The sequence below is a fragment of the Phocoena phocoena genome, chromosome 7 (assembly GCF_963924675.1).
Source record: "Phocoena phocoena chromosome 7, mPhoPho1.1, whole genome shotgun sequence".
In the NCBI taxonomy this organism is placed as follows: Eukaryota; Metazoa; Chordata; class Mammalia; order Artiodactyla; family Phocoenidae; genus Phocoena; species Phocoena phocoena.
Window position 1 is genome coordinate 43,707,782 of NC_089225.1, and position 16,670 is coordinate 43,724,451.

The following is a 16,670-nucleotide window of genomic DNA, read 5'->3' on the forward strand; positions in this document are numbered from 1 at the left end:
TATAATAGGGTCCCTTCCATAGAAGATATTCTCAAAATACATGCTAACCGACAAGAACATTCTAGAGAAAGAGGCCAAGGGATGAGAAGACTTGCTAAAAGAGAACATGATGGCTATTTTCAAATATTTGAAAATAGAGTAGACTTGATCTGGCTTACTAGAAAGTTGATCTTTGAAACTAGCCTCCAACGATGGAATGGGTTTTATCCCAAGTAAAGAGCACTTTGAAAGGAATTATGTAGACCAGTGGTCCCCAGCATTTTTGCACCAGCGGTTGGTTTTGTGGAAGACAATTTTTCCACTGCCGGGGGTGGGGGGATTGGCGGGATGGTTCAGGCGGTAATGCCAGCAATGGGGAGCGTCAGGTGAAGCTTAGCTCGCTCTTCTGCTCACTTCCTGCTGTGTGGCCCAGTTCCTAATACACTGCGGACCGGGATTGATCTGCGGCCCGGAGGTTGGGGACCCCTGATGTAGACAGTAGATGACCGCGGGAATGTAAGTAGAAGAAATTCCCGTATTGGGTCAGAGGTAGCACAAGACCTCCTATGTTTCTTCAAATTTAAATTTGATTGATTTTCTAACTTCATTAAATTCAAGATTCTGTAAACTTGCAAAGCGGATGCAGACAAGTGAATGCCTGTTTCCTCAGAGGTAAAATTAGAAGGTTGGATTGGAATTTTTTTTAAAAATTAGTGGGACTTTCTTTTTTTCAAACCAAATCTCACATGGACTCCTGTTATATACAAAACAACTAGAAGTGGAGTTGGCTGGACCTGCTGAGTCAGTGAGCAAGGAACCAGGAGCTCTGCCCACTTGGCCTCTCTTGCTCTGGGGGCTCAGGACCCCCCGGACCCTCAGACAGCACTTTGAAAACCACTGGGCTAGATAATTTCTGAACTTGGCAGAAAAGCTCTAAAATTCTGATTTGAGGTACACAGAAAAGATTTCAAATATCAAAACAATCGTCACTTTGTTCTTTGTTTTATGGAATGAGTAGTTGGTGCGATATAAATATAAAACTGTAAGTATGTATTTTTCTTTCACAACTAGTGTTTAGTTGGTTTTAGACTTAAATACTTGAGATTTTGAATATCCCAAATACCCCCGATATTTGGGATACTCATGCCTAAGAAGCCATTACTGGGAGACACAATATGCGACTGAAATTTTTCAAAATTAACAAGTATTTACCGATTAAATTTTGAATGTATAAGCTCATTCACAAAATTCTCTTCCTCGATATGGGCAAAGCTTGCAAGATGAGCTCCAAATTCTTCACAAAATTCTTCAGCTTCTCTCCATGTTCTTTTCATCAGAACTTTTTCACTATGAAATACCTGTGTAGTAAAAGGAAAAAAAGGTTGAATAAGGTGAGGCTGTTTAATTCTGGACAAGAAGATGACGATAATATAATTGTTGTCATTATTCTACTTTAAAAGCTTGACCGAGTAGGGAGAAATAACATTTATTGAACTAAAGGGTGTCTAGTTGTTGTAATACCATTATCTCATTTGATTCTCATGACAAAGTCATGCAGAGGATATGATAGGCTCAGTTTAACAGATGAGGACTCTTTTCCTCCTTGAGAACTCTTTTTTTCCCCCCTCCTAAATTTCCTGTGACTGGGATATGCTTGTCCCTTAATAAAATGTTTGTCAAGAGATGAGGACAGTCAGGATAAGAGAGGTTACAAATTTCAGGTCACACAGCCGCAAACTAGCAGAGCTAGGATTAGACCTAGTATTCCATAGCTGAATGAATCTGGCTAACCCAGGCAAAGAAATAAGAAATGAGACCTGGGACCTAGGGCGGGTATATTTCTAGGGTCTTTGGGTCTTAGCTGTGACTAAATTCTTTCCTGTTTCTCAGCTGTCCTCACAGTAGCAGGAAGAAGTCAGTCAAATGGTGGGCATACTTTTGACTTTATTTAAGGTCAAGGGTGAGGAACTGAAGACCTGGAGCTTCAGATTCTGGCCTCTGCACCCTTCTCTTTTTTAACTGCCTGACACCATGCTGAGTCTCTAATGCCCGGCAGGCACCCTGCGGCCAGGCTTCACCAGGCTCTGATTTGCTGAGACCAGGATGAATAACCTTCCCAGTCCCATGGACCACAGCACAGCATTTCCATCTTTTAAATTATATGTCAAAACCCACCTCCGCTGGGAACCTTTTCTCGAATCACTTTAAATTCATAAGTCCTACTGCTATGCCCATCAAACACACCATATATTTGTTGACATATCAGGGTGATGTGTAGTAGATAAAGCACTGGACTGGGAGTCCCAAGACCGCAGTTTATTCCAACTCTGTCAATAAATAATTGTGATCTTGGGCAAATCACTTCATCTCACTTCATGCCGCAGTTTACTCATTTCTAAGGTTTAACTTATTGCTCTGTGTGGTCACTTCTGGGCTTATTATTCCATGAATTTAAGGTAGGATTATACCTGTGTACATTTAAATTTAGTGTATTACAGGTGTTTCAGGCCATCTGTGAGACTGCAATATTTCTAGAGGTAGAGGCTGTCTCCGTTCTGCTCTTCATGTGCCCAGGTGCTGGAGAAGAACTTTCTCCCAGGATTTTGGAAATCTCTATTTGTACAATGAACCAAAGACAAAACAACCAAACAAAAACATCATATTTCAAAAATGTATTTCTGAGAAGAAGATTGTAGATACTGATTTAAATCTAGGATCTAAAGATGATTTGCAAAAAGACATTTCTAACACGCACACACATATGTGTATATATCTATATCTGTATCTCTCTCTACTTCTATATATCTCTATCTATATCTCACTCTATATCTATCTCTCTGTAAATCTGTATGAATAATGTTGGTCCCATTGAGAATGCCCATGTAACCTTCGTATTACCTTGAAGCAACTGGCCAGGCCAGGCTCTGACTCCCAATCGAAATAGCAAGAGGAAAAGGGCCATCTCTCTTCTTGCTCAGGTTTCTCCTGATTTTCCACTGGTTGCTTGCACAGGGACATTGCCTTAAAGTGTCTACAGTCCTTCACTTCCCAGCGACCGGGGGGACTCCTTCCTCGAATGACAACACAGCCACCACTGTAGCCTAAAAGCAGAACAACACTTTAATACCAGATGACTAGAACATTTTGTGCTTGGAAGACAGCTCATTAGAGTGTTGAATAATTGACATCTCATAATGAAGCATCCAGACAAGAACAATAAAGATGAAAAAGGATGTTTTATTGGCGTGATCGTCTCATTTCTCTTCATCTCTGGAGAAGAGAATAGTAGATGGCAAAGTGAGAGAAGAGAGAATAGGAAGCCTAAAATTGGGGCATTTTGAGCTCAGATGGCAAATTATGGGAAGTTAGGTGCTGTTCCAACTTGGGACTGAAATATCCCCCATATCTCATCAAATGCCGACATCCCTCTACTTTGAATTATTGAGGTTTTTAACTGTGCAGAGGAAAATTTAACTCACCATTTATTGAATACCTACCCTGTACACTGTGCTTTGAAACCCTACTGTGAAAAATTAACAATGAAAAATGCATGGTGTTGATCCTCTGAGAAATAGATTCAACAGGGAAAAAATACATAAATGATGGAGTAAAGCAGACTGCAAGGTACACAACAGAAAACCAAACTGTACACCATGGAAGAGTGGAGAGAATGAGGTATATTCTAAATGGGGTGAAATTCTGGGGGCAGGGATGGGGCAGACATCAGGGAAAAGGGAAAGACCATTTAGTTACGGACAAATTCCATTTTATTCTTTTGCATATGTTTGAACATTTTGGAAGATGAAACATATTTTTCCATAGAAGCAATTTCTATGTTAAGATTCTCAAGTTTGTCATCAAATGTATACAACTCATAAGACAGCTAAAAAATGCACTTCAAATTTCAGTGACTAGTAGAAAACAATCCCATTCCAAAAATACAATAAAAATGGAGTAAAAATGAGCTTCTTTTTTCATCAATCCAGAGCAATCATTCAATTAACTAAATCAACATTCAACAACAACAACAACATAAAATTATGCATCTGTATCTATGTACCAGGCTAGGCTTTATATTACTAGCTGCTTGAGATAGAAGGACAAAAAACATTTAGTTTAGTGTGAGACACAAACAAATAAACGATTAATGGCAGCAAACATGATGGATTAAGTGCTATGGTAACAGTGTGTTAAAATTTCTGTGGAGAGACTTCAGAAGGAGTGATGGAGTCTCAGGATGTCAATAAAGGATTTGCAGGAAATGACATTTGAGCTGAAGTTTGAAAAGGAGAGAAAAGTTTTCAAGGGATGCTTTTAAAAAAGCAAGTGATTATAGATGAAGCATCTAAAGACTTGTGACGATTCTGGACCTAAAGGCACTTTAAAAAATGTAGTCACTTGGTACTAGATATTTGTCTTGCTTAATTTCCCTTCAGAAGTAATGGCTTCAGTTTCTGTAGATACAGGGTAATTGACATTATCCTTGCCAGCCATGTTTTGGTTGTTTAATGCTGATAGAAAGACTAAAGAGAGAGATAATGAGGAGTGGAATGAGAAGGAAGAAGACAGAGGAAGATGTACAAAGATTTACATTCCTCCTGAAGGAATGGAAAAGAGTTTGTGAATAAGGAGAAAGAATAATGAAGCTACAACACGAGTGTTTGTGTCTTCAACAACCCTGGTTGCACGCCCCGTGTTAGACACCTGCAGAAAGCTCACAGTTGTATGTGTGTGTGCACGCTGATGGTCAAAGAGACCCACGGAGATGAAAATGACCAGTGGTAAACAAGAAAACACGATTGTGTGACATGCAGAAGGAATGGAAGTCAACAGAGAGAGTTGGTCCACACAAAGGCCATCAGTTGGCTCCACTGGCCAGAAGAGCTAGTGTTCAAGGTGGAGTCTGGGGGGCCAAGCAGGGGAGAGAGTATAGCATGCCACTGCCCCTGCTGTGAATGGAGCACTGCAGGCCTGCTGAGTGTAATTGTGGAAAGCAGCTCACAATCTAGCTGAGTCATGAACAACAGAGGAGATGCTGCCTGCTCTGTGTAATGAAATTGGAATGAAATTGAACAGTGGAAATCCATGTGGAATCCGAAAACCTAATATGTATATGGATGGAATTGCTCTAGCTGAAAGAGCAGGAAAAAACACACACTCCCACCCGACTCTTCCATCCTTCCTTCCCAGCAGCCTTTGACTTGGGGTCTGAACTCTGGGGTTCTAGTCCCAGCACAAATACTTAGTAACTTGAAGCTCAAGGTTCATAAATCACAAAAAGCCTTGTCTAAAACATAGGGGCAATAATTCCTTTTCTTCTTATGGATTTTCATGAAGATCTGATAAAATAATATATTAAAAAGCTCCCTGAAAGATATGAAGGGCTAAAACCGTCACTAAGATGTTGCTTCTATTCTTATTTTGACTGTTTTCATTACAAAAGCTGGGATTTTGTGGCACAGGTTCTGCCTGCATGTTCAAAGAATTTTTAAAAAGCTCAAATCAGCACGTTTAAAATGCGATATACTTTTTTGTTGGTCTTGCATTTTGTCTTACTTTCCCACATCAGACAATGATTAAATAGCTTTGGTTTTAGACACTAGATATTCAACTCATCTTCATTAGTGAAGAAGATGTTTGTGAACTGCTCTGAAGATAAAAAGTGTGCAGTAGTGTTATTGGTATTCGAAAATGGTTAACTTAATGGAACATTTGACCTAAATTTTAGAGTCTCAGCCTCAAAGAAGCAGTAAAATGGTATAATAAAGGGAGACTGGGCTAAGGGAGATATAAACCAAATTTATAATTTTATGTTGTGGGGATGCTTGTATAGCCAAATAATAAGGGTAGGGTGTGGAAGAGAGCAGAGGTGTTTCTTCTCCCAGAGAAATTGTTCTCCAATTTGATTAACTCATTTCCCACTGGAAAAGAACAACTGTCATCCTATCCCTTAGCGGTGAATCTCACATTTGAACTGATTCTCCTCACCTGCCTTAGCCTCCCTCTATCCCCGCCTCTTTACCCTCTCCATCAAACACAAATGGGAACACTTTCAGTTAATTAAGAAATTCCAATTCACTATTCTAGTCTCTTCAATTTGGTAAAGCTATCTAGCCTTATAGTAAATTGAACCAACCTGGGAAAGCCTCCATCTTTCACTTCTCTGGCCCTATACCTGAAAACAAACAAAATCTATTTGTGGCCTCAGGGCAGGAGGGAATCATAGGGCCTTTAGACAATTATTTTACTTGAGCCTGTCTACTCATTTCCCTTTCCCTGCAACAACTTTCACATCCTTAATCTCAGGCCCTCTGCCCCAGCCACCTTCCATCTCTCTCCTCTCCTTCTCCGTGGAGAAAAGTGAAGCTTTGGGTCAGGGAAGGTGAGCTTTCATGGAGTTCTGCTTATCTGCCTGATACCATGTTAGGCATTTTATATGGTCTTTTTCCTATTTAACTTCAAAACCTCTTTGAGGTGGATATTAGCATCTACAGTTCACTAATGGAAAAACCAAGGCGCAGAGGTGTAGTAACTTGCCTTAGGGCCATGTAGTTCTTGAGGGTTTGGTCTGGAATTTGAAACCATATTTAAATGAGTCTACCATGAGGCAATGTCAAGGTACAGAGGAGGTGGACATTCAATAAATAGCTGTTGAATGAATGCTTGAATCTTCCCCTCTAATTATGCTTCTCCATTTCTATGGAGCTCCCTCTCCTTCCCCTGGTCATGCTTCTCTCCTTTGTGAGACCATAGCATTTCATTGAAGATCTACTACCACATTTTTAGTGTGTATGACAGTTACCTATATATTTATAAAAAGATATGGGAAATACCCAAAGGGTGCTCAGAAATGAGGCTGTTTGTCCTCATTTATGTGTTGGTTCATTTAAGTGCTCTGATGCGACCTAAAATGGATAACTGTCTATCTGCTGGCTAGATAGGGTTCTCCTTTCCATGTGTAGGGGCAGTTTGAAGAAAACAGATCTGACTAAGCAATCCCATTTTCCTTGTCACTGAGAGAAGATTTCCACTGACTTGGGACAATTAGGGTAAATACTCTGGAGTTATCCCATGAGTGAAACATACCTTTTTCACAGTGCTATCTAGATCTAGAAACACAAACCTTTTGTTGCAGAGCCTGAGTTATGGATGGATGCAAAATTTTCTCTGTGAAATAACTGTGAAACTCTAATATAACTTGGAAAAGTATTTTTGAATGTCTTAAAGGATGGACTAACCTGTTTTCTTTCTCCATAGAGCAGCCTCCATTTATATTGAATCCTTAATCTAAGTACAAAGTGCATTTAGGTTTCTAATGCATTAGCTTCTCCCTAAATGAGAAAGGCCCTATTTGCCATCTTTCCCTTTAATCAGTGGCACTAGTTAGTATGGATCAAAACTGTTTTTCCTGTTTTACCTGAATGGTTACTTCTCTTAAATACCAAGTACCATAGTCTCTTTGTTTTTGTTTTAGTAAGGATAGCAGGAAATTATCTCTTTATAGAAATATCCCAGCTATGAAGCTATGAAGAAATCCCTAATGAATCCATGGATCTAGGCATCGATCATTGATGGCTTCTAACATTGCAAATAGTAAGAGAACTGGACATTATATGCCTCCATATAGAGCATACAACTATCTATGAAATGGCCTTTCCAAAAAAATAAGAGTCTGATTTAGATCAGGCCTCTGATTCCAACTTTTTAAAAATGTCATTTTAAAAATGTCAACTTTATGAAAAATAAAAAGAATAGAGTAACTTTCTTTTTATATTAAAGACTTCCATTTATTAGCACTGTGACACTCAGCGCAAAGAATACTCAAATGTTTGCTTTTTATACCAAAGGTAGTATATTGTTATTCTTCCAGCTCAACAAGCAGTATATACTCTTTGGTGAACTGTTACTTCCTAGAATAGCAGGCGGGCCTCTTCCAGAAGAGTAACACATTTTTAATGTGTTGTGGGGATACAGTAAAAAAACCTAGGGGCTTCCCTGGTGGCGCAGTGGTTGAGAGTCCACCTGCCGATGCAGGGGACACGGGTTCGTGCCTCGGTCCGTGAAGATCCCACATGCTGCGGAGCGGCTGGGCCCGTGAGCCATGGCCACTGGGCCTGCGCGTCCGGAGCCTGTGCTCCGCAATGGGAGAGACCACAACAGTGAGAGGCCCACGTACCGCAAAAAAAAAAAATAATAAAACCTAGACTGAAGGAAGCTCTACAGGACAAACACATTTGCATCAACAAATAAAAATATAAAAAAATGACAGTGGGCAAGGAAGAGGAAAACACAGATTAAAACAGACTTTAGGAGATATACCAACCAATTACAGTGCATGCACCTTTTCTTGATCTTGATTCAAATGAAGAACTCTAAAATCCATTATATAATAGTTATGAATCATTTAGAAATTTGAGCATTTAACTGAAGATTTATGATGCTATGGAATTATAGTTAATTACTTTTAGTTGTGATAACTGTATTATAGTCATGTTTCTAAAAAGGAGTCTTTATCTTTTAGAGATAATACTGAAATATTTATGGATGAAATGATATGATATCTGGGATTTTCTATGAAAAAATACGGGAAATGGGAGGAGTTGTTGGGAGTATAGACGAAACAAGATTGACCATGGGTTGATTATTGATGACACTGGGTGATGGGTATATATGGTGGTTCATTATGCTATTTGGTGAACATAATATAAGGTTGAAGAAATGGCAGGACTATGATTCCACCACAGATTGAATATTTTGATGATATGACATAAGGACAGAGTCTTCACTGAGTTTATAAAAAGCTGCGGGCTTCCTGTTCAGTGGTCAATTTATGTAGTCAGTCTGGGCTGGATTAAGGTTCTGACATGGGAACCAAGCTAATGGATTCTTTTGTGACAGGCAGGAAAAAAAAATGTCATTTAGGATGGTGTTTCTGCAAACTGCAATTTAAAAGAAGAAAGGAAACACAGGGATTTTTATATTGCTATTTTCTTCAAAAAAAGTTTTGCATTTTCAGAGACAATTTACTCAATGTCAATCAGCCTGAGCAGCCAAACTGAGCATCACGGTATTATTTTTGCTTCAGGGAAAAGAGAAAAAGAGTAGTGCCACTCAAATAAATTACAGCAGAAACTTATGAATGACAAGGAGTTCTGCTTCAATTCCAAATTTTAGACATTCAAATATGCCCCAAGGAAGATAACATTAAAAACTAAGAATTTTGTCTACTCAAAATATATTAATTTATTTTGACAGGTATAGACACTCCTAACAAAATTACAAAGTATATTAGAAATGATACCTGGGTTTTTTTTCCAGTAATAGTGTGACATGGAACTTTACTATTCTCTGCATTTTAATAACATTCATAAATTTGTAGAATGAGAAGGTTGTTTATTGAGTGAATTGTGATGTTTCTTGTTTAGAGCTATGCAGTCAGCGGTTTATATACAAATTTCCTAAACCGATGGTTATACACAAAGAATCTAATTTGTCTTACTTCACCTTGCATGCATCCTTTAAAAGTATAGATTTTTAAAAAAATAAATAAATAAACAATATATTTTAGAGCATTTTAGGTTCACAGAAAAATTTAGCAGAAGGTACAGACTTCCCTTATACCCTGTGCCCCAAGTACCTTACTACTGACATCCCATACAAGAATGGTACATTTGTTAAAACCTATACTGACACATCATTATCACCCCAAGCCCATGGTTTACATTAGGGGCCGCTCTTGATGTTGTACATTCTATGGGTTTGGACAAATGTACAATGACATATATCCACCATTGTGGTATCATATAGAATGGTTTCACCGCCCTCCAAATCCTCTGTGCTCTGCCTATAAACTCCTCCCTCCCCCAGCCCCTGGAAACCACTAATCTTTTTACTGTCTCCATAGTTTTGCCTTTTCCAGAATGTCATATGGTTGGAATTACACAGTATGCAGCCTTTTCAGATTGGCTTCTTTCACTTAGTAATACACATTTAAGTTTCCTCCATGTCTTTTCATGACTTGATAGCTCATTTCTTTTTAGCGCTGAATAATATTCCATTGTCTGCATGTAACACAGTTTATTCACTCATCTACTAAAGGAAATCTTGATTGCTTGTAAGTTTTGGCAAGTATGAATAAAGCTTCTATAAAAAAATCCGTATGCATGTCTTTGTGTGGACATGTTTTCAATTCATTTGGGTAAACACCAAGGAGTGTAAGTGTTGGATTGTATGGTAAGAGTATGTTTACTTCTGTAAGCAAATGCCAACCTGTCATTGAAAGTGGCTATACCATTTTGCATTCCTGCCAGCAATGTATGAGCGCTCCTGTTGCTCCAAATCATTGCCAGTATTTGGTGTTGTCAGTGTTTTGGATTTTGGTCATTCTAATAAGTGTGTGGCAGTATCTCGTTGTTTTAATTTGCAATTTCCTAATGACATATGATGTTCGACATATTTTCATATGCTTACTTTTCATCTATATATCTTCTTTAAGATTTTTGTCCATTTTTAGATTGGGTATTTTGCTTACTTGTTGTTGAGTTTTAAGAGTTCCTTGTATATTTTGTATAACAGTTCTTTATCAGATATGATTTTACAAATATTTTCTCCCATTCTGTGGCTTGTCTTCTCATTCTCTTGACATTATCTTTCTCAGAGCACAAGTTTTAATGAAGTTTTAGTTTTAATGAAATCTAGCTCATCAATTATTTATTTCATGGATTTTGCTTTCGGTGTTGTATCTAAAAAGTCATCACCATACCCAAGGTCATGTAGGTTTTCTATTATCTTTTCTTCTGGGAATGTCAAAGCTTTGTGTTTTACATTTAGGGCTATGATCCATTTTGAGTTAATTTTGTTAAGGGTGTAAACCCTGTGTCTAGTTTTTTTTTTTTTTTTTTTTTTTTGGCATGTGGATGTGCAATTGGCCATGCACCATTTGTCAAAAAGTTTTTTCTATTGTATTGGTTTTGCTTCTTTTTCAGTGATCAGCTGACTATTTTTGTGTCAGTCTATTTCTAGGCTCTTTATACTTTTTTATTGATTTATTTGTCTTTTTTTTTTCTTGCCAAAACCATATTGTCTTAATTGCTGTAGATTTATAATAACTCTTGAAGTCAGGTGGCATCAATCCTCTGACTTTGTTCTTCTCCTTCAGTACTGAGTTGGTTATCCTGGGTCTTTTGCTTCTCATTATAAGCTTTAGAACCAGTTTGTCAATATCCACAAAATAATTTGCTGGTGTTTTGATTGGGATAGCATTGAGTCTATAGGTCAATTTGTGTAGAAGTGACATCTTGACAATACTGAGTCTACCTATGAACATGGAATCTCTCTCTCTTTATTTAGTTCTTCTTGATTTCTGCCATTAAAAGTTATAGTTTTCCTCTATAGATCTTATATATATTGTTAGATTTATATCTAAAAATTTCATTTTGAGGGGTGTTAATGTAATGTTTTTAATTTAAAGTTCCCCTTTTCATTGCTGGTATACAGAAAACAATTGACTTTTGAGCATTAATCTTGTATCCTGCAATCTTGCTATAATTGCTTATTAGTTCCAGGAATTGTTTTTGATTCTTTCTAATTTTCTACGTAAACAATCATGTCATCTGTGAACAAAGTTTTATTATTTTCTTCCAATCTGTACCTTTTAATTGCTTTTCTTGTCTTATTGCATTAGCTAGGACTTCTAGTACAATGTTTAAAAGAGTGTTGAAAAGGAACATCCTTGCCTTGTTCCTGATCTTAGTGGGGAAGCTTCTAGTTTTTCTGGAAGTTTAGGAAGTTCCCCTCTATTCCTTGTTTGCTAACAGTTTTTAACATGAATGGGTGTTGAATTTTGTCAGATGCTTTTTTCTGTATCTATTGATACGATCATGTGATTTTGCTTTTTTAGCCTGCTGATGTCATGGATAACATTAATAAGTTTTCAAATGTTGAACCAGCCTTGCATACTTGGGGTAAATTCCACTTGACTGAGGTGTGTAACTCTCTTTATACATTGTTGGATTCAATTTGTTAATATTTTGTTAAAGATTTTTTGTGCCTATGTTCGTGAGAGATAGTGGTCTGTAGTTTTCTTTTCTTGTAATGTCCTTGTCTGACTTTGGTATTAGGGTAATGTTGCCCTCATAGAACGAGTTACAAAGTATCCCTCTGCTTCTAACTTCTGGAAAAAGTTGTAGAAAGCTGGTATAATTTCTTCCTTAAATGTTTGGTAGAATTCATTAGTTGAACCCATATGAGCCTGCTGCTTTCTGTTTTGGAAAGTTATTAATTACTGATTCAATTTCTTAATAGATGTAGGCTTATTCAGGGGGTCTATTTCTTCTTGTGTGAGTTTTGGTAGATTGTGTCTTTCAAAGAATTGGTCAATTTCACCTAGGTTGTCAAATTTATGGATATAGAGTTGCTCATAATATTCCTTTTTTATCCTTTTAATGACCATGGGATCTGTAGTGATGTCCCTTTTTTTCATTTATGATATTAGTAACTTGTGTCTCCTCTCTTTTTTCTTAGTGAGCCTGGCTAGAGGCTTATCAATTTCATTGATATTTTCAAAGAACCAGCTTTTAGTTTCATTGATTTTCTTTATTGATTTCCTGTCTTCAATTTCATTGATTTCTGCTCTAATTCTTATTGTTTCTTTTCTTCTACTTACATTGGATTTAATATGCTCTTCTTTTTCTAGTTTCCTAAGGTGGAAGCTTAGATTACTGATTTTAAATATTTCTTCTTTTCTATTATGTACATTCAGTGCTATAAATTTCCCTCTAAGCCCTGCTTTCTCTTCATCTCATAAATGTATTTTCATTTTCATTTAATTTAAAATATTAAAAAATTTTCTCTTGAGATTTCTTCTTTGACCGATGTGTTATTTAGAAGTGTACTGCTTAATCTCCAAGTGTTTTGGAATTTTCTCAGCTATCTTTCTGTTCTTTATTTCTATTTAGTTTCATGTGATCTGAGAGCAGACATTGTATGACTTGTTTTAAATTTGTTAAGTGTGTTTTACGGCCTAGAATGTAGTCTATCTCAGTGGATGTTCCACATAAGCTTGAGAAGAATGTGTAATCTGCTGTTGCTGTTGTTGGATGAAGTAGTCTACAGATGTCAACCATATCCAGTTGATTGATAGTGCTGTTGAGTTCAATTTTGTCCTTACTGATTTTCTGTCTGCTGGATCTGTCCATTTCTGTCATAGGGGTGTTAAGAGTCTCTAACTATAACAGTAGATTCATCTATTTCTCCTTGAAGTTCTATCAGTTTTTCCCTCATATATTTTGATACTCTGTTGTTAGGTACATGCACATTAAGGATTGTTATGTCTTCTTTAGAGCTGACTTTTTTATCTTTATGTAATGTCCATTTTTATCCCTGGAAATTTTTCTTGTTCTGAAGTCTGCTCTGTGTCAAATTAATATAGCTATTCCTGCTTTCTTTTGATTAATGTTAACATGGATATCTTTCTCTATCCCTTTACTTTTAATCTATAGGTGGCTATATTTAAAGTGGGGTTTTTTTAGACAACATACACTTGGGTCTTATTTTTTGAACCACTCTAAAAATATCTTTTAATTGGTGTTTAGTTCTCTAATTATTGTTATATATGTGATATATGATAACAATTATTATAATATTATAATAATAGTTATCTTTCCTCAGGGAGGAGCTTGAGGCCTCTAACCCATTTCCTCTAGATACAAATTTAAAGATAACCTATTGCCTATTGTCTATTGGGGTAGCCCTGATTGAGATCCCCAGGCAAGAAAGGGACCAAGGGCTTCCCTGGCAGTGCAGTGGTTAAGAATCTGCCTGCCAATGCAGGGGACATGGGTTCGAGCCCTGGTCCGGGAAGATCCCACATGCCACAGAGCAACTAAGCCTGTGAACCACAACTACTGAACCTGTGCTCTAGAGCCCACAAGCCACAATGAAGAGTAGCCCCCACTTGCTGCAAGTAGAAAAATCCCGTGCATAGCAGCAAATACCCAATGCAGCCAAAAATAAATAAATAATTTTATTTTTTTAAAAAAAGAAAGGGATCAAGGCATCCAAAAACGTTTCACACTGAGGTAAAGGTACGTTGGATCTAGGTTGGTGACCTAAGATTAACACAAGGGCCTAAAGCTTGGTCCACAGGGCCTGGTTTTAGTGTAGATTATGGCTGAAACCATTAGCTTCTCTGGCACAGTTTCATGCTTTGGGATCCAGAGCTGAGCACAGGATGGTGAATTAATAGACCTGTAACTCTGAAATTCTGGCTAAGGTACCACAGAAGTCCATGGAGGAGATGGACTAGCAAGAATGTTGCCTAAGTAACATTCCACAGCAAAGTCACGTGGCAGTGACTGTGAACTGATTAGATATGCTCAAATGTGCCCATTCACTCTGCTTTGAAGTATGACAGAGTATTCTGGACTGAGTAAGCCCCTGAGATTCTTGGACAATGAGGGCGGATGAGGAAAAGACTTTAGGAGGGAGAAACTGGACTTCTGCTAACAAAGGCAGGTGTGGTCTTGAGCAATGAATTTATACCTTGAACTCGTCAAATGACTCATATGAATTATACTTTAAAAAATGGCCAGGCATATATCACCCCTGAGAACCGGTGGTAATTGTTTTAGTTGATTTATGCATTAAGAAAACACTAAGGAAGAATCAGAGGAGGTGGACCATGAGGTTGATAGAATTTGGGGGCAAAGAAAACAGGAGGGAGAAGTGGTGTGACAGTGCCCTCTACTCACGGGGCTGACGTGCATTCCAGTGTGTGTACTTCACCGGCTCTGACTTCTGCCCTGCCGTCTTCCAAGTGTATTCTCCTGTATCATTTTGATCTTGAAGAGCTATCCAAAAATAAGTGTCCTTCGTTTTTACCACACTACTGATCAAACTGGTAATAAAAGCCTGTTCAAACCTGAAAAAGGGAAAAAGGAAATGATTATAGTAAGTTTCTGGGCAATAAAGAAATGTCGTTAAAACATAATAAGGTGCACAGAATGGCACCCGTGTAAGCATTTCTCATGAATTCCTTAGAACATGGGACAGAAAAATACTCAAAGACCCTGAATGTTACTAATAAATGCCAAACATCAGTGCAATTCCCAGAAATATATGAGTGAGGAAAATTTGATCCTCAAAGGTAGTGCTCAATTCTTTCAAGGAACAGAGTCCAGTTCCAGTTTCGGAGTGTAGGTAGTAAAGTCCAGAAAGCTAGCGATACATTTCTTGGCGCAACATATGCCCTATTGTGTAATTAGGCCACACAGCACACACATGCTGTAATGTGCATGTGGTGGGGAGGTGGTGGTGGGGGAGGTGGAGAAGAGGGAGGAGGAGGGACACAATGCTTTTCTGAATGAGCATCTGCCGGACACAGGGTTCACATGTGCCCACCCACCACACTTGCCTGGTGAGAATGGAACAGAAATTGGAGTAGCAATTTTATGTCTCCCAGAGCAGTTTGTTCACAGGCACATGGAGTCACTGGCTTATTCAAATGTGTTCAGATGAGCCTATTCACTGAAGATAAATTTAAAACCTTAGGAACTAATCCAAAGAAGTACACCCACTATATTCCCCAAACGACTGAATGAATTAGTGTTCATTGACTGCTGGCAATGCTCCCTCCTCAACACGAATGCATTGAAAGCAGAATCTAGAAAATTTGTATACATGCTTCCACATGAATACCTAACCGAAACATGTATTAAACTTTAACCAGCATTGAAATTTTAAGCTAAGTTGGAAACTATCTTGAAAAATTTACTTTCAGTACATGTAAAGTTTTGAAGAAACACCTTTCAAACAGTGGTAACTTTTGGCCAGACCCGCTGAGTCATTAAGAAAGGAAACACCTGATGAAATTATCCAGGAAACCTAAGGAGAAAGCAAATTAGACTTTTTCATCTGATTTTGGATTTTTTTTCATTACCGTGCATCTTTAACTTGCTAAAGGAAGCAGAAGAAATGGGGTCATTCAAGAATAGAGGAGTCTCAAAGGAAATAGAGGAGAGAAAGAGAAAAGAACACAAAGAGGCAAACTTTTTAACTGCCTTATGAACATCACTAGCAACAGTTAGTTTTATGAGGCATCCATGATACCCATCTTTGCAGAGCATATGCTTTAGTGAATATTTTCTGCAGATAGTCTATTGATAATCTAAATAGCACACATTTGAAATTAGAAAAGTTCTTTTTAAATGAGATTGCAGTGGCAGAACCTTACATAAATATGCTTCAGAAAGAAGGTATATAAAAAAAAAGAAGGTATATAAAAGTAAATACTCTCTAGATGCTGTGTCAGTTTCCTTACACTTCCACTGGTTCATGCTCTTATAACATAGGATCTGTTTTTCCTTCTCCCCTCTGAGGCAGGGTAGCATCATTATCATGCATAGCTGGTGCCTGAAACTACAATGCTAGGAGGCCAGCAAGGCCCTACACCATGGAGGCTACGGTCAGGACCACTAGGCACTGTGCTGGTTCTAAACCCAGGGGACATCACTGGTTCTTCCATTACCTTGTACTATGGCATTTATTGGATAATGGGGAGATAACAGTTGTCTATGAGCTTGGCTTCTGGTATCATTATTCATGACAACACTTTGCTTTTGTCCCCTGTTTGTTTTAGATTTATTTAGTCCACTCTGATTTGCTATTTTATAACCATTTATAATTTACAATAC

General features: G+C 37.8%; 1 protein-coding gene across 1 annotated transcript in view; it reads right to left on the reverse strand.

Moving 5' to 3' along the window:
• Positions 1-16,670, reverse strand: part of PLA2R1 (phospholipase A2 receptor 1) — a 108,807-nt gene that overhangs the window by 37,319 nt on the left and 54,818 nt on the right. Inside the window, 3 exon segments of the mRNA XM_065880141.1 lie at positions 1,192-1,337; positions 2,878-3,080; positions 14,730-14,899. Of these exon segments, the coding sequence (XP_065736213.1) occupies positions 1,192-1,337; positions 2,878-3,080; positions 14,730-14,899 (519 nt within the window).